A 19,610-nucleotide genomic window follows, 5' to 3' on the forward strand; every position below is an offset into this window, starting at 1 on the left:
AATTTAAAAATTGTTCTAAGCAAGACAGTGTTATTAATCCGTTGTGTCGATTGTGTAACTCAATAACCGAAAGGCTCTTTGTGCACTAGGTGTTTGGACAAAATATTTTTATCTTTTTTTTTTGTCATTTAATAAACTATAATATAACTATTAAAGAAGGTCTGAAGACCTTTTTTTTTTATTGCAAACAAAAGTTTTTCGTGAATTCTAACTCCGTGTTTTCAAAACATACTAACTTAAGTTGTCAAAATAAGTAAAAATTGATAAACGCTTTGATTTACTTTAGATATAATGGTATATGGAAAATCTTGCTTTTTTTTAAATATTTTAAGTTAAGCTGAATTGATATGTCTCGGTCGACCACTCTGGATATGATCTTGCACAATTCGAGTCAAAGATATTTTAATGCCATCATTATTAAAAGTCCTACGCCTGCACAGGACACTTAAATAAACTGAGCTTTTTGTTATCATGTTTTTTATTTGTAAACTTTTTGATGTTTTAATTTTTTTACTGTAAACTACTTAAGCTTAGCAAGCTGTTTTTAAAACCAAGTATTTTTTTTTTATTAAATTATAAAAATCTTAATTATCCATTTACAGTTTTTGCCCCTGGTTGCATAAATTATAAATGTTTATGTAAAAACAATTCCCTAAGTTAAGATTTTGTTTCTATGGACACTTCTGAAACTTTTCAGTACATATGATTAATAAATAATAAAAGAACATTTAAACATACCAAGTAGCCTTTGCATTTTTGTATTTGTAAGTAGGAAAGGATAGTATATGTGAGTATGTTAACGCAGTTACCAAAAGCTAAGGCACTAGTGAAAGATTGGTTGTTGTGTTTAGACGATGAAAGTATACAAAAAGGTCAGTATTTATTTTTAGTATTATTATTTTTTTTTTACTTACAGTATATTTTTTTTAGTTATTTTAAAGAACTTACTACTCTCAGTTAGATATTGATATATCTGTATTTGCAACAAAATATTGTGAGTTCACACTGGTGGCAGTGATCACATGATTGGATTGTTGATGTGATTTTTGTTGTAAGATCAGCAGATACTTGTGTAGGGGCTTGAGCTTCATGATTTTTTCTCACTTTGTGGTTTTTAGTGTTCAGATTTTAACCTTGTAAGTGTTTGCCAAATGGTGTGTCACCAAGAAATATTTTATCATTTAAATATCAGTTTTTTATTTTTAATATTTATTTAGTTTAGTAATTTTAAAGGGGGAGGTAGAATTACAGTTTATGACAAATTACTTGCTTGACCTTCTTGTTTAACATTGTAGAGTGAAGAGTGATCCTGATGTTTTTTTATTATCAGCTTGTATACTAGAAAATAGTTGTGCTTCTAAGTTTAGTAATTATGCAATTTTTAAAAGTATAATAGTTATTTAGACTGTAATTTTTTTGTTTCAGTGTAGAATTGTGCTAATTATTAGATCAAGTTTTTTTTTATAAATATCTGACTAAAAAAGCTATACAGGAGTTATAAATAAATTTTTCTCTTCTAAGTGTTTGCTTCATTCTTTTTCAGTTAAATCCAAAACATTTTTTAGAAAACTTAAAAAATAATTCAGATATCATTTACTTAGACTTACTATCATTTTATTAAAAAATAAAATTATTGAAACTAAAACAATAATCTAATAATTTATGGGTCATTTTTTCTTTTGCAAATAATATCATTCTCATTCAAAACAATAATAGTAGTAATTTTGTATTGTCTCAGGTATTGTATATATTCAATGAAAACCTATAGTTCTAAAACAAATACTTTTAATATTCAAATACTGACTTAGTATTACGAAGTAATTTCCTTTAAGATAGATTTAATCCTTAGTTTTTTATTTTATATAATAAATAAAGTTACAGAAATCTACAAAAATATTATTTGTATACAAACTTTAATTGTGTTAAGATTATAAAATGAAACAAACCAGCTTAAAATATAAAAAGCTACAACTTTAACTTTACAAATTCAGAAATCAATTTAAATTCGTACGTTGCTTATTACTTAAAATTCTGAACATTCAAAATGTCTGAAATTTTATCAGATGAAGAAAAGGAAAAAGGTAAGAAAAAAAAATAAAAATCTTATGATTTAATTAAAATAACTTTTTGATATAAGAGTCAAAAACTAATTTAAATCATAATTCTCTTTTTTCTGTTAGAAATGTTTAAAAAAAAATCATTGTCAAACCTGTATATTTATTTTGTTTTTATAATGATATATACCAAAAATTTACATTTTTAACTTTTCTTTGTTTTTTGATACTATAAAACAGTAATTTTAGCATAATTATTTTTGCTAATTGGACTTTATCATTTTTAAACATTAATCTGGCTGTGATAAAAATACTGTTGTTCAATCAAACTACATAGTTAACTCTTTATGGTACTCCGTAATTATAATTATGGTAACATAACAATAAATTTTAAATTGGCCAAGTATAAGCTATAATCAAGATTTTCTTTATGTCTCAGTTATAGTTTTTGTTTTTATTAGGCAGTACTTCTGGTAAGGTTTGATATATTAAGGAATATTCTTAAATGTATATGCATACACATTTAATTTTAATACCTTGAGCACATTGAAACAATCAGTCGTGTATATTGTTAGTAAGCTTGTTTTAAAAAATACAAATTACACACAGAAAAGGAAAGGAAGAAACACTTCTCGTTTCTGACCACTCAGGAGAGGAACAACTTTCCAACGGGTCAGGCTCATGACAGGATGGGGGCCAGCATCAAGTTGATTAAGGGGCAGCCCAACACTGGACCTGGTGCCTATCATAACCATGATGTGAGTTAGTGGTTTAGTTAATTATCAAAAGTTTGTTCACTAAAACCCTTTCAAAAAGAGTGTCCAAAAATACGTTTTACTTGAGAGTTCTTGCCAAAAATAATTTTATTAAAGCCAATATATCAAAATGTTGTTCATACTTACCTTACTGTCACCTTTCCAAAAGTATTGCTGTGCAAATCTGAACTTTAAGCAAACTTAACCATAGAAATAAAAATGTTAACAATATGCAATATAATAAATTATGTTTTTCTTGTAGTTTTTTATACTGAACACTTAATTTTTATTTACAAAAGTAAAGGACTCTGAAAAAATAACATATTTATTCAAAAACTAAAATTTTTATTTGTATCTAAAGTCTACAAAAAGTTTTAATAAGTTTGAACTTTAAAATTTTTGAACATTTTTATAAAACCTAAGTATTCTTTAACAGTTTTTTAAGACCTGTGACAACCCTGCAAAAACTAGGTTAAGTTTTGATAAAAAAACTACATTGGCTCTTATGTATGTTAAATTTATAATATTTTTATTCTTTTGATTTTAAAGCTACCTTCTTAATAAATATACTTTTTGTCTATTAAAAAACAAACTTACTATAAATATTTGTTTAAGAATGGTATGTGTTATTTTTGATAAAAAAAGGTTAAAATTGTACAAAAAAAATTGCACTAAGACAAATTTGCACCATAGTCAATTCTGCCTAAAGTAAAAAAAAAATTATAAAAAAAAATGTATAAAAAAACAGAAAAAAAACTAAAAGATAAAGTAAGAGAAAAAATAACAAAAGAAAAATACTGATTAAGGGTAAGGGCTAGGGATAACAGTGATATAAAATATTAAAAAAATTAAGTAACTAATAATTTTTTTACTAAAAAAATACAAAAGAAAAAAATAATTTAATAATAAAAAAATTCTACTGACCGAGCGTAAGGGTTAGGGGTAACAGTGGTAGTAAAAAAAAAATTAGAAAAATATTTATTAAAAAATAAATAATTACTGGTCAGGGTAAGAGTTAGGGGTAACAGTAATAGTTAAAAATAAAACTTAAAAAGAAATAAATTTAAATTAATAAAAGAATAAAATAATTTAATAATTTCAACCCATGCAAAAATGTCTCTGTACAAAAGTGTCATCCTGCAAAAGTGACCCTTTGTGTGAAAAAGTTTTCATGCAATTTTATTTTTGCCCAATTTTATCCCCTTGTGCAAATTTGACAGCTACCCATTTTTAATCTGCACAAGATGAAAAATATATTAAGTATTTACTTTTATAGAAAGTTTATGTATTAACTACATTTAGTTATTTATACATATAATCAATGTAGCTATATCATTTGTAAATACTCAAGATCTTTTTTTTCAATTTATGTGAACCTATAAGTCCTTAGTTATTACAGTTGTTTATATTAAGAAATATTTATACTTTTTAATCCTACATTTTATCGTGAAATATTAATAACACATAATTTATGCATGTAAACATTATGTTGACATCACTTTACATTAGCAACACAAATATGCCTGAAAGTCAACTTTCTAATAACTAATATACATATTTTATAGTCATTATATATCAGTTCCAAACTGTTCAACACAATAAAAATTAAAATTGGAATAAAGATGTTTTATTCTGTAAAAACTTGCTAATAGTTTCTTACCCCTGTGATCTTAACTGATAAAGCTTTTTTAACGCAATCGATTAATTGAATAAATAATTTTATACAGTACAACACAATAAAGACAAATTCTGATCGTTGGATGACCAGCAAACTGGGATACACTTGCTCAGCAAGAACTGCACCCAGGATTGCAAAAGTTTGTTTTAAATTTATTTTGTATGTATATCTTATAATGGAGAACTGTCAAGTATGCAAGAAAGGTGTTTTTGCACAAGTTAAGGCTTATTTTATTTGTTTTTTTTACCTCTACTGTAACCTTTAACCCTTACCCTTAGTTGGTAACTTTTTTTTTGTTATTTTAACTGGTATTTATTTCGGCAATCAATCATAAATGATATATTTCACCACTTGACCAACAACAACAGCATCCAAGACAACTTTTGGCTGTGTCAGTTTTTTCAACTTTACCAACAAACGGTTCCTTCAGTAATTTGTACTTAAGCCCTCTTGGTAAGATCTCAATATATCTAAATCTTTCTTGCAATTGTGCCTGCCTGATGAGTCCTATTAAGGACGAAACCAGTCGTACGTTGTCTTGGATGTTGTTGTTGGTGGCTTGGTGAAATTCTTTGTGTTTTATATTTTTTATTAGTTTTATTTTAGTAGGACTACTAACCCTTACCCCAGGTCGAGTTTTTTCTTATTTATTTTTTATTATGCTGTTACCCCTAACTCTTAGTCACTGTTTTCTTTAGTAGTTATTATTGTTATTATTTATTTTATTTATCTCCTTCATGCATTTTTTTTTACAAAAGTGTCTCTTAGTGAAACAGTGTCTTTGTGCATATTTTTCCCTTTCCCGTATATAATGTATATAATGAAAATTAAACTAGGGAATTAAAAGTGCTGGTTAGCAAATTGTGCTACACTTGTTTAAGAATAACTGCTCTTAGAATTGCAAAAACTTACAATATTATTTTGAATGTTAATGTTTAATTTGTATATGTTTACTAGTAAATAGAAAGCACATCTATTAGCTATCGCTCTGCAACTTTTTTTCCTATAAAGTTTTGGTAGTATAAATAATTTCTAATGGGTTTTTTATAATTTTTGCTATGAATTCTAAAACTTATAATATGTTTCACAAAAAACTAGGGTGTACATTGTTTAAGGCATAGGGGGAAGTCCGCGTTTTTTTTTTACTAAAAATAACATTGGATCTTACATGAAAGCTTAAAGTACAAACTACAAGCCAGTTTTTATAGAATTAAAAAATATTATTTAACTTTTAAGATATTGTAATTTTTATGAAAATTTTCAGATACAAATGTATAGATGCAAGTTTTTTGGGGTCAATTTATTGAAATTTAAAAAATTACTAAAAATCTATTTTCTGCTTAGTTTTTTAAGCTAGAGACCTCAAAATTTCGGGAAACGTTCCTTTCGTAATTTATAATACTTTAAATATTGGAATTTAAAAAATATTAAAAAATAAAAATTTTAGATTAATAAAACAAAATATATAGTTTTTTTTTATAAAAGTTTTATTTTTCAAAATAAAAAAAATTTCTGAAATTAATCTTTTTAAAATTTAATAATACACTTTCTCTTAAAATTTGAAGAAGATTGCTTTAAAAATGAAGGAGAAGATAGATTTTTAGTGAAATAGTCTTTTTTTGCGTTTTTTATTTGCGCCTTCCACTAGGAACCTATTCAGGTCACCGACTGTAATCGCTCATATCTTAAAATTTATTTTGAATTTTTTCAAGAGGTTAAAAATGTCTGATAGCTCAGATAAAACTCTATGAAATAAGATCAACTCGTAAAAATCAAAGTGGACCCCCCTATGCCCTTAATGAATCTTTATGCTTATAGAGTGCATCTTTATTTTAAATCAACCATCATTTAACTTCAAATATGTAAAAGTTACTTTTATTTTTTATATACTTCCGTTAGTTGTTCAAGGATTGAACTGTGCTGTTTCTAGCACCTTTTTGCAAAATTAATTAAACTTACTACAAATTTTGGAGTCTTATTATTTAGGTCATGAGGCTAATGAAATTTCTTAGTAATAATTTTTAAATATTTAAGCAAATGGTACATAGTTACTTGTCTAGTTTCACTTTTTTGTATGTTCAGTTAAAGTTTTCATCTGAAAACTATTACATTTTTTACTGTATTTAAAAGAACCTTCTTTTATAATACGCGTATAATTTAAAAATTAACTTAACACTTTTGGGTTCTATATAAATTCTATCTTTAATCAGGGTAGCCAAAAAACTTAGAAAACTGGAAAAACCTAGATTAGACATTTTAGGCAAAATAAATGGAAATTGAAAAATTAAATAAAAAAATCGAAAAAGCCTGGAATGTTAAACAATTTTAACACATTAAGTTTAAAATTTTTATTTGACACATAAAGTCTACCATATAGATAAAAAACTTTTGTCACTATCAAATTTTTTTATAAATAATCACATTTGAGTTAACTGTGCAGTATCTTTTCATTGTTTTTATACTAATTAACACAGTTTTTTTTTCTTAAACATAACTTTAAACTAAAAAAATAGACCCAAAAATGTGTACTTTTAAAAACCTGGAGGAAATTTTAAAAACATAGAGAAAATTTTCCAAAAAAAATTAGCAACCCTGTCTAGTACTAATTTAATAGTTTTCAAAAATTTAACAAAAACATTACAGTTTTAAGATTCCAAGAAAATAAAATGTATCAATGCCTTTTTTTGTTGCATTAGGGGTGCCTTTACTTCAAATTTTTCGTTGTAAGTCATCATTACTAATCAGTATTAAAACTTTTTGCTTTAAATTCAACTTTGTATTCTCAGGAACACCAGGAAAGGACGCCTGATCCATCTCACTACCAGAGGAACACCACCTTGCCCAAGCTGAAAACTCCCAACATGCATGCGTTCAACTGCACTCAGGAAAGATTGAAAGCTGAGGATGTGCTTGGCCCCGGGTTAGTTAATATATATTGATAACATGTGTAATATATTGTCTATAAGATTTATTGTTGCAATTTCACACTTCTGAAATTCTGGTTTGTTAGCATATGTTGTTTATTCGTGTTATGTATGTGATTGGATATGTAAATACATCCTTTTAAGTGCCTTGGCACAGGAATTAAAGTTTATCTGAACCTAGGTTAGTTCAATGAAAAAAATTATTTTGATGATTTCACTCAGCATTTAAATTGCAACTGTGAGGTTTTTTTCAATTTTGTTTGTTAAAATTTTCTAAAGTAATAAGCCTGTTTTAACATAAAAAATGTACGTGAGACTGGATTTGTTGATATTTTGTAGTGTGTAAAATACAACTTATTTATATGTTTTAAGGCTGATATTTTTTTAGTTCTGCAAAAAAAGTTTTCAATAAATTCTAAATCTGATTTAAAGCCTAGTGGTTCAAAAACAACTTTAAGGTTTTTGATCATTTTATTAAATTTTGTAACTAGATCAAGCTATCTACTTGTACCAACATGACAGCATTATTGGTTTTAAAATTTCACAGGACAGAGATTTTGCCTGAATAACTGGAGTTTAAACATTAGTAAAATTGAAGTTATTTTTTCTGTGGTTTTTAATAAATCAACGAAAAAACCTTAAATTTTGAACAGTTATATGTTTAAATTAGTTAAATGTGGACAATTAAGAAATTATTATCATAAAAAACAGAATAGTTTATAAATTTAAAAAATTTAAAAAGCAGAGTTTTTAAAATAAAAAAACATGTTTTAAGAAGCATTGCAGTATCTCATATGTAATTTTATATTAGTAAAATAATTTATTTACTTAAAGCTTAAGTTTCTATTAAAAAGAAACAAAAAAGTATCTGGAAAATGCTTTAAAGTATTTGGAATATTTTTTAAACCAGTAACCACCCTTAGTACATGCATTTATTTATAAGTTATTTCGTTGTTTTTCTTTACTTATTAAGGCCATAGGGGGGTTTAAGCTATGTTTTTTACAAGTTGATCTTATTTTATCGAGTTTTTTCTAAGCTTCAAGATGTTTTTTATCGTTATAAAAAATTTGATATATTTTTCGAGATATGACTAGTCAAAGCTGGGCCGCATAATAGGATCGTTATGGGAAGGGAAAAAGACAGTTTTATTTAAATCTATCTCCTCCTACATTTTTCAAGCAACCTTCTTCAAACTTTCACAGTTTAATTTTTATACAATAACAAAAAAAACGTTACTTTGGACTTCAAAAAAATTAGTAAAATTTTTTTCTTTTGTGATGAAATTTTATTTTTTTAAATTATTAAGATTCATAAATAACGTTTTTTTCTTATAATATAAAGAACATTTCCTGAAAATTTGAAGAAGGTTGCTTGAAAAATGAAGGAGGAGATAGTTTTTAGTGATTTTTTAAATTTCCGAGAAAATTAACCCCGAAAATTTACGGTCCATATGTTTGTATCAGAAATTTTTTACCAAAATTTGAATATATAAAAGTTAAATAAAAGTTTTGATTTCTATAAAAACTTGCTTGTAGTTTGTACTTAAAGCTTTTTTATAAAAGCCAAAGTTAATTTTTGTAAAAAAAAAGTGTTTTACATCCCCCCCCCCTATGGCCTTAACAGACTTAAAGATGTTACTTCAACTTGTTTTCGATCTAACACTGTATTAAGTGAATGCTTAGTGTTTCAAAAGTTACTTTAATTTGTAAAAATTTCATGGTATTTCTCTTGTAGCAAACCTTTTGAAAACATATAGTCATTGGATTATTATATTTGTACGATTAAAATATCTTTTAGTTTTTTTAATCAATTGTTTTGTTATTAACAGGCCTGGAACATACGATCATGAATTTAAGGTCAACAGGAAAATAATTTGGCCGGAACAATTCGGCAAACCCATATTCCCAATTGAACCTAATCTGCCCCAGAGATCACTTAAAACTGAAGTTTGTTTTTAATATTATTTGATTACTTATTATAAACATAAAAATAATAAATTTAGTTAACTTTTGAAGCTGAAATTATTCTAAATTTAATTTTTTAGCAATTTATTATTTTATTTTTACATAAGTTCTTGTGACTTGATTTCTTAAAGTAATTTTTAATTAGAAAAATTAACAAAATTTTGTTTAACTAATGTACTTGTTATGTTACTTGTTTAATGTGTCTGTTTACACATTTTTAAGTTATAAAACTAATTCATATAAAAAAATAGTATTTTAAATTATCGAAGTTTTCAGTTAAAATTTATAGTATTACATTATTGTATTTTGATTTATATCTTACTATTTTTAATTTATTTATTTACCTTTAGTATTTTGTACATGCTTTCAGTTTTTTGTTTAGGTACAAGTTTTTTTGTGTTTCGTATATATATTTCTGATTTATATTGTAATATTAATTTTTATGTAAAGTAAACTGGCAGATATATATTTAACTAGAGAGTTTAGAACAAATAAATAAGACACAGTAATCTATCCACTAATAGGAGATTGATAATTAATAATTTATTATTTTTGAGAATAAACAATTACTCAGTTTCACCGCAGAGCGGATTTTCAAATTGTAAATCTGTGGTAAAATAATAATATTAAAAATGACAAATATTTGAAAATTGGTTTGAGTTAAGCTGATATAAAAAAATAAAAAATAAATTAAGAATTATATTAATGTAGAACAACCTTTAATTTTAAAACTATCAAATTATAGTCTACAAACAATACAATTAAACCATAGTATACTGTGGGGTATTGATATCTAATGGATTTAAAGAGATTAAAACTTTTACAGAGTTAGAAGTTATGGAGTAGTATATACATATTATTAAGCACACAGTTCTAATAATAAATTAATAATGTAAAAATGTTCAAAATAAAACCAGGGAGTAAGCATTAAAAATTTTTATGAAAGCATTGTTGTTGTTATTGTTAACAGAGTTGTATTATGATGACAAAGTATAAAATGGCTTTTTGTGAAAAATTTTTTAGATAAGCGAAAAATAGAATGAGGGTTAGATTTCAGATGTTAAATTTAAAAAATAAGATAAAAAATTGAATATATTTAGTTGAGAGATAATCAAAGAGAGTATAAACTACTAATAATTCAACTCAAGAAAAAAAATATATGTATACTAATTCTCCAATAATTATGATTTACAACTGGAAATGGGTATATTATAATATATGCACAATTTATCTTATATCTTAATAAAATATATTTAACTAATCAACAGACTTGAAAAAAAAAAAAATAAAAAAAAAAAAAAATAGTTTTAACAGTTTAAGACTGAGAATGGGAATAATATTATAATATATGCACAAATAATAAAATATTATAATAAAATTGATACCTGTGTGAGATATAAATTATAAATATTCATTTAAGTAATGTGGGCATTGGGTTATCAGTTCATTTCTCTTGTTTAAGGTTTTTCTTTTGTCTGCTAGGGCTATATGGAGTCTTTCTAGGTTACATAAAGTGCACATGTTAGTATGGTTTGTGTTAGATTTTACTGATTCTACTATTTTCCATTCAATTGAGTATTTTATATGGTTACTGTATAGATCCCATAGGTGATTTGCAAGTTGGGTACAATTTTTGGGTTTGCTTTTAAAAGGTTTTGGGAAAGAGGTTTTGTGTTCATTATATCTAGACTTAAATGTTCTTTTGGTTGAACCAATATAAATTTTGTGGTCATTTACGGATGTGGAGACTTTAGCTTGATATATTACATTACTTAGGCAACACTTGTTATCAACGGGGCAGTTTGTTTTTATTCTACAATTACAAAGTTTTTCGTTTTTATCTGATTTTTTCGTGAGTTTTTTGTTGTGGGAATTTATGAGGGCCATAATATTAGGTGCGCAGCAGTATGATATTTTTATAGAATTTCTGTTGATTATTTTGTGATAGATGGTGTCTTTCTTAAAATGTTTATTTACTAAATCCAGGAAAAGTTTGCCAATTTTAGTCTGTACAGATTTACAAAAGGGGGGATTGTAATAAATGCAATTTCTTTTTCTAATTTTGTTAATGTTTGTACTATCAAATTGTTTGTAGGTTAAATTATATTTAAAATTACTTTTATTTAATGCGTTTTGGTATAAGCCTTTGATGTTATTAAAAACTTCTTCATTTTTAGATAGTTTGCATAGTCTTTTTTCAATCATTTTTGGTATATTGTTACGTATATTTTTAGGGTGGTTGGAATTGTTGTTGATGTAGTTAGTTTTGGAATTAGGTTTACGGTAGGGACTGTAGGTGTTTAGGGATAGGTCCAGGGAGACGTCAAGAAATTCTGTACTAGTGTTGCCAATATCTATTGTAATTTCAAAACCTATTGAAGACATTTTTTTTATAAGGGACTTTTTAATTTTTTCAAGTGTGGTTCCAGAGGATTGTTTTATAATTGCAAGACCATCATCTCTATATAAGCCTATATTTGATGGGCCTGTGATTGGGGATATTTCGTTTAGGATGTATAAGCCTATTAAGTCACAGACCTCGGCGCCCTGGAATGAACCCATAGCTATATCAAAGTTATTGTTATTTGTTTTTTTGGTCTCATTCCAGGGCGCCGAGGTCTGTGACTTAATAGGCTTATACATCCTAAACGAAATATCCCCAATCACAGGCCCATCAAATATAGGCTTATATAGAGATGATGGTCTTGCAATTATAAAACAATCCTCTGGAACCACACTTGAAAAAATTAAAAAGTCCCTTATAAAAAAAATGTCTTCAATAGGTTTTGAAATTACAATAGATATTGGCAACACTAGTACAGAATTTCTTGACGTCTCCCTGGACCTATCCCTAAACACCTACAGTCCCTACCGTAAACCTAATTCCAAAACTAACTACATCAACAACAATTCCAACCACCCTAAAAATATACGTAACAATATACCAAAAATGATTGAAAAAAGACTATGCAAACTATCTAAAAATGAAGAAGTTTTTAATAACATCAAAGGCTTATACCAAAACGCATTAAATAAAAGTAATTTTAAATATAATTTAACCTACAAACAATTTGATAGTACAAACATTAACAAAATTAGAAAAAGAAATTGCATTTATTACAATCCCCCCTTTTGTAAATCTGTACAGACTAAAATTGGCAAACTTTTCCTGGATTTAGTAAATAAACATTTTAAGAAAGACACCATCTATCACAAAATAATCAACAGAAATTCTATAAAAATATCATACTGCTGCGCACCTAATATTATGGCCCTCATAAATTCCCACAACAAAAAACTCACGAAAAAATCAGATAAAAACGAAAAACTTTGTAATTGTAGAATAAAAACAAACTGCCCCGTTGATAACAAGTGTTGCCTAAGTAATGTAATATATCAAGCTAAAGTCTCCACATCCGTAAATGACCACAAAATTTATATTGGTTCAACCAAAAGAACATTTAAGTCTAGATATAATGAACACAAAACCTCTTTCCCAAAACCTTTTAAAAGCAAACCCAAAAATTGTACCCAACTTGCAAATCACCTATGGGATCTATACAGTAACCATATAAAATACTCAATTGAATGGAAAATAGTAGAATCAGTAAAATCTAACACAAACCATACTAACATGTGCACTTTATGTAACCTAGAAAGACTCCATATAGCCCTAGCAGACAAAAGAAAAACCTTAAACAAGAGAAATGAACTGATAACCCAATGCCCACATTACTTAAATGAATATTTATAATTTATATCTCACACAGGTATCAATTTTATTAAAATATTTTATTATTTGTGCATATATTATAATATTATTCCCATTCTCAGTCTTAAACTGTTAAAACTATTTTTTTTTTTTTTTATTTTTTTTTTTTTCAAGTCTGTTGATTAGTTAAATATATTTTATTAAGATATAAGATAAATTGTGCATATATTATAATATACCCATTTCCAGTTGTAAATCATAATTATTGGAGAATTAGTATACATATATTTTTTTTCTTGAGTTGAATTATTAGTAGTTTATACTCTCTTTGATTATCTCTCAACTAAATATATTCAATTTTTTATCTTATTTTTTAAATTTAACATCTGAAATCTAACCCTCATTCTATTTTTCGCTTATCTAAAAAATTTTTCACAAAAAGCCATTTTATACTTTGTCATCATAATACAACTCTGTTAACAATAACAACAACAATGCTTTCATAAAAAATTTTTAATGCTTACTCCCTGGTTTTATTTTGAACATTTTTACATTATTAATTTATTATTAGAACTGTGTGCTTAATAATATGTATATACTACTCCATAACTTCTAACTCTGTAAAAGTTTTAATCTCTTTAAATCCATTAGATATCAATACCCCACAGTATACTATGGTTTAATTGTATTGTTTGTAGACTATAATTTGATAGTTTTAAAATTAAAGGTTGTTCTACATTAATATAATTCTTAATTTATTTTTTATTTTTTTATATCAGCTTAACTCAAACCAATTTTCAAATATTTGTCATTTTTAATATTATTATTTTACCACAGATTTACAATTTGAAAATCCGCTCTGCGGTGAAACTGAGTAATTGTTTATTCTCAAAAATAATAAATTATTAAGATATATATTTATTTTTATTTAATTTTTATATCATCTGATATGAAGCCAAAATTTATATATATTTTTATAATTTTAATTTCATTTACTGAAAACACTATTGAGTTTTGCTTTTAGCTAAGAAATTTTAATTTGATTAATTTTTTTATGTACCAAGTAATAAAATGAGTAATTCTATAACGTTTTATGTTACATGCTATAAATGATAATGGTATACAAAAGTGTATATATTACAGAATTTACTTTTAAATACTATTTTTATACAATGTGCGATTTTCAATAGAAAAAATTATACTTTAGTTAAATTTTTTTAAATTTGATTTCATTTTGATTATAAGGCGACTGTTTATCACTTTTACAGTTTTTAAATTTTAGATTAATCTTTTTTTTTTGCAGATCATAAAAACTATATAACGTTTCACTCCTATAGTAATCTATAAAAGATCTTCAGTTAATGAATAAATTTCAAAAAAAGCATTTAATCAAAAAAAATGGAAGATATTGTAAATTTAAATTACGGGCATATCCACCTTGATTTTTACAAGTTAATCTTATTTTATAGAGTTTTAAATGAGCTATCGGAAATTTTTAACCGCTTGAAAAATTCAAAGTAATTTTTGAGATATAAGCGATCAAAGTTGGTGACCTCAATAGGTCCCTAATGGAAGGTACAAATCAAAAACGCGAAAAAGACTATTTCATTAAAAATCTAACTTCTCCTTCAATTTTAACAATCTTCTTCAAACTTTCACAGAAATTTTATTATTAAATTTTTAAATGATTGAATGCATGAATTGTTATAAAATTGAATAATGAATTTTTTATTTAAAAGAAACACCTATTTTTTGTTTATTTTATACAAAATTTTTATTTTTTAACATTTTTAAAATCTTAACATTCAAAGTCTTTTTAACTATAAAAGAAAATTTTTCTGAAACTTTGAGGTCTCTAGCTCAGAAAATGAAGGAGAAGGTATTTTTTTAGTGATTTTTTTAGTTTCTGAGAAAATAGACACCAAAAAATTTGCGGTCTATATGTTTATTTTGGAAACTTTATACAAAAGCTACAATATTTTAAAATTTAAATAATAATATTTTTTAATTCTATAAAAACTGGCTCGTATTTTGTACTTGATGCTTTCATATAAATTACACTATCATGTTTTTAAATTTGCCATCAGTGAAATTTGTTTAATATTTTTGATTATGACTAGTTGCTTGCTGTAAACATATGACAACTACTTCGTAATTGTAATAACTATAACAAATTTAACAGCTTCTTGTGGACAAAGAATACAGAAAATTCAAGAACAAAGTTGCTTATTTTCGTTTGTACTACTAATATTATATATTAAAACATTTTTTTAATCATTATGCTTATTTTAACTGGTGAAAATAAACTGTGACTTTTTTGGCTAATTTTTTTAGCTTTTGTTTTGTCATTAGTAAATTTTTTGAAATGATTTATTTTCTGTATCGAACTCAAGTGGTTGTTTAAACTTTGTAGCGAGCCAATTTTTTAATAGTTTTTTTTGCAAACTTTTTTGGACATTTTCTGTCTCTTTGCAGTTTATTTAGATCCCTTTCTCTGTTAAACTAGTCTGAAAATTAGAGTATGCTTGAAAAATCAAAATAAACATATAAAACTTCGTAGCTTTCTTTCTATTTAGCCAGCATATGTTTATAATACAAACATCGATTCAAATACCAAATTACTTTTACTATAAAAACTAATTTTATTATTATCATTATAAATTATTTATTGTTATTATTATAATCTAACTAATTTTTAGACAATAATTTATATCAACAACAAAACCTTTAGAGTTCTACTTTTTTTTTTAATATGTTAGTCTGTTTTTTAAGGTAAACCATATTTTTATTGTTTTAGTTTAGCATTGAAATATTTTTCGATAAGTTAATCTTTCAAGTTATAAAATCAAAAAAAACAGATTCTAGTACAGAGTTATAAAATACATTTTAGATACTTTGTTATATAATTTACTTTATTAACCTTATTACTTGTGTTTTCATGCTAAAATTCTCTTTACGATATATACTTTCTAAATAAAAAAAAGAAAAGTTTCCTGAAATTTCAAAGTCAATTTTTTCTGACCTAAAAAGTTATAATTTTTTTCTTGACTTTTATAGTTTAAGAGTTTAACATCCTATATAATTTACATTAAATTTTTAAATATGTGCTGCTAAAGAATTATTCTTAGTAAGTCTTACTTATTCCTAACATTTTTGATTGCTTACATTTAACTTAAGTCTGGACTAGTAGACTTATATTAGCAGTGGGTCAGATTTAAATGAAACTTGACTGTAAAATTTTTCACGAAATAGCTTTGAAAAAAAGCTCGTATAAACGTGTTTACCTGAACAAAGTTGAAGGTAAGAAGCACAGTTTTCTCGTCAGCAAAAACAAAAGGCATATTTGTAAATATATACTCTTTTATGTTTCAAACTTTATTGTTTTACATTAGTTGTAAATTCGCTAAAAAGCACATTGTGGGCCAAAAATTTCTGCTCAGACCGCGGTTTGACGACCTATGTTTTAAATTTATAGACAGCCAAAACTGTTGATATAAGTAAATGTGTTGAAAAAATGACCATAGCAAAAGTTTATAGATTTTTTAGAGAACAGCAATTAGTTTATAAAAAGTAAATTTATGGAATCAGTTTTTTGTTTAACCTTTTTGTTTTTTAATACAGGTGCTTACTAACATTAAATCCGTTTATTGGAATTAGAACAAATTAAGTATTTCGTGCTCTAAATCGGCTATTTTAAACGAACGGTTTAAAAATCGTTTCTCTTTGATAAAATTTTTCTTGCTTGTTACCTTAAAATCAGCGGTTATAAACCCCTCATGTTTTTCTCATTTATGAAAGGTAATTACCAAATCTAGTAGTGTTTAATTTTGTGGAAAAAAAAGAGTTTTGGCTTTAAGCTTATTAGATATAAAAAATCTAAAGATTTTATTTAATTTAAAAAAACTACATTTAAATACTAACTTATAACTTAAAAAGAAACCTAAAAAACATTTATTTTCGTAATCTATAAAAAAGAAAATTTACCCCCTGGTTAAGAATCGCTGCTATAAATGATTTAAGTACAATGAAAGAATGTTAAATTTATTACGTTTATCACAAGTTTTTTTAGAAAATACACCATTTTAGTAGAAAAATACTTGTAAGCAATGGAAAACAAACTGATTTTTTTAATTTGACATGTAACTATCTTTGAAACCGCTTCATTCAAAAATAAAGTTTTAAAAACTTACTTTACTAGTAGTTTTAGTTGTTTCGCAGAGGTTAAATTTTTATTTGTCGTTATTGTAAACTATGGATTAGTTTTATAAGATATGAAACAGAAATATTTCAAAATACTCATTTTGATATAGTTTTTCACGACCTTAATTAACAACAAGGATTTAGGGAATCCTAAAAGTAAAATAGTTGAAAGAAGTAGAATGTACTTTCAATTAAAATGAATTACGATGTACATTGTTTTACTAAAAGTAAATTAGTGGTAATTAGCAACTGTTTTATTTAATGTTTTTAAAGACTTCTTCTAATGTGTATTTAAGGCAGTCTAAAATAAAACTTCCAAAAGTATCACACACATTTTTACAGTTTTTTTTTCAAGTGACAACAGCAATAAAAGAGATTAGAAATGTATTGCATAACAATAATTTTTTACAATTTTTAAAAATTCAAAAACCAAACTATGAAACTCTAATAAAACATTCAGAGTTACTATATTTTATAAAACAATTAAAAACAGTTTTTTATATAATTATACATGATGATATATGTTTAAGACCATAAAAACTATTAAGTCGTGTATTTTAAGTCTTTTAATTACACACAATTTAAAAATATACACATAACAATTTTATAGTTTACTTCAACATCGACGTTTCGACTCTACCTTAGCCATTATAAAAAACAGATCGGTGCGAAACAATTAAAATTAGTATTAACAAACTAAAGTTATAAGAAAGGTTAGCTAAAGAAATATGTACATTTATACATAAAGATCATACAGTACAACAAAATTATAAGACAATCATTTATACACAGTAAGAAGGTGTATATGCTTAAATAAAATAATTAAGTGTGGGTAATACTTGGTTTAATTAATTGTTCGTAAACTAAATTAAGATTAAATGAAATTAGATTATATTGTTTATGCAAAATTGCTTCACTGAGTAACGAATAAAATTTAATTTTACATTCTTTTAAAATACCAATGTTGCTAGCAGTAATTCTTTATTATTTTTATATTTGTTACAATTTAAATCTGGTCAGATATAGCTTTTTTCTTCTTAGGTGCTTTTTCACTTTCTTCTAATGGTCTCAAAGTAAAACTAATATATCCTTAGAGCCCTTATATTCTTAGACTGTATTAGATTTCAGTTCGTGAGGTTTATTGTCTTTGTTTCTGAAGTAATTACTAACTTTGCCTGTAGTAAACTTTTAATAACAACACTTTTAGTTAAAGGCATTTAGTTTAAAATAAAATTTATTACAGGTTTAAGAAAGTCTATATTACTTTTTCCATAACTAAAAATTCTTTAGATCTTTTTTATCTTAAAGCTTTAGTTTTTTAACTTTATTTATTAAACTAGAAGCATTAAAGTCTAAGTTTTGTGTTGTTACGTTTTACAAGTGCGAAGTTTCGAAAGCTTAAACCATGGTAATATTGCAGTGCAGTCAATCAAAACTACCTACTAATCAAGTTTTTGTTCTCACTAAAAAGCAATTTCTAATAAACTAAACAGCGCTAAGCAAGTTTAACATAAATAGAATTTCCGTAAATCTAGTGGTTGAAGTAGCCGTGATTTAAATATTTATATTGTCATATATTTAATATTAAACAACTAAAGTGCATAAAACTGCAGTTTTAGCATTGCTTGAATTAAAAAACTTGTTTATAAAGACCCCGCTTTGAAAAAAATTACTGCAAATGCGATTTAAATCGCAATTTTGAACGCAGTCAAATGTGCGAACTTAACAGGCAGGTGCAAACTAGTTTTGTAATAAAATTTTCAAAACAGTGTAAACTTTCAAAGAGTCACCATTTTATCATTTTAAAACTTATGATTTACTAAATAAGTATATATCGAATTTTTATTAACCGGTTAAATAAAAATAATTTCAAGCTTGTAATACGATTACGCAGATATGACGTAATAAAGCTTTATGACGTCATAATAAGAATTTTAGCAGTAATTGTACAATTACCATTTGTCAAAGTTTTGTAAATAAATAAAAAACTAATAATTCAATGTTGATTAATATATTCATTTCGAAGTTTTATAGCTTATATCTTGTTATTATATTTAAAATATTTTAAATTTAATATTTAAACAACTTATATGGTCAAAAAATAAAAATAAAAACGACTGAAAAATTACTTTAGATAGATTTTTGCACCATTACATAACTAAGTATGAAAAATTCTTACTTTAAAACTAATTAAAAAAATATTTTACTCGAATATAAAGTTAATGATTTTATAATAAACTAATAATACAAAACATTGTTTTATACAACTGTTTAAAGTTTTAATTTATTTTTACAGCCTATGAGTTTATGGTTAATAAAAAA

General features: G+C 25.2%; 1 protein-coding gene across 1 annotated transcript; it reads left to right on the forward strand.

Moving 5' to 3' along the window:
• Positions 1-1,992: 1,992 nt before the first annotated feature.
• Positions 1,993-15,413, forward strand: LOC145842644 (ciliary microtubule-associated protein 3-like). The gene is made up of 6 exons (XM_082950117.1): positions 1,993-2,081; positions 2,664-2,812; positions 4,537-4,626; positions 7,274-7,407; positions 9,241-9,358; positions 15,271-15,413. The coding sequence occupies exons 1-6, from the start codon at positions 2,045-2,047 to the stop codon at positions 15,334-15,336; spliced, it is 594 nt and encodes a 197-aa protein (XP_082806243.1). The 5' UTR covers positions 1,993-2,044; the 3' UTR covers positions 15,337-15,413.
• The last annotated feature ends 4,197 nt before the right edge of the window (positions 15,414-19,610 follow it).

Source organism: Thalia democratica, chromosome 8, assembly GCF_965202585.1.
Source record: "Thalia democratica chromosome 8, ktThaDemo2.hap1.1, whole genome shotgun sequence".
Taxonomy (NCBI): domain Eukaryota; kingdom Metazoa; phylum Chordata; class Thaliacea; order Salpida; family Salpidae; genus Thalia; species Thalia democratica.

What these genes read in the sequence shown, in the direction of transcription:
- LOC145842644 (XM_082950117.1), top strand. Translation starts at nt 2,045, where the DNA reads ATGTCTGAAATTTTATCAGATGAAGAAAAGGAAAAAG. An exon ending in GTGCCTATCATAACCATGAT is followed by an intron (nt 2,813 to 4,536) that starts GTGAGTTAGTGG and finishes AATTTTATACAG; the next exon opens with TACAACACAATAAAGACAAA. An exon ending in AGAGATCACTTAAAACTGAA is followed by an intron (nt 9,359 to 15,270) that starts GTTTGTTTTTAA and finishes CAAATTTAACAG; the next exon opens with CTTCTTGTGGACAAAGAATA.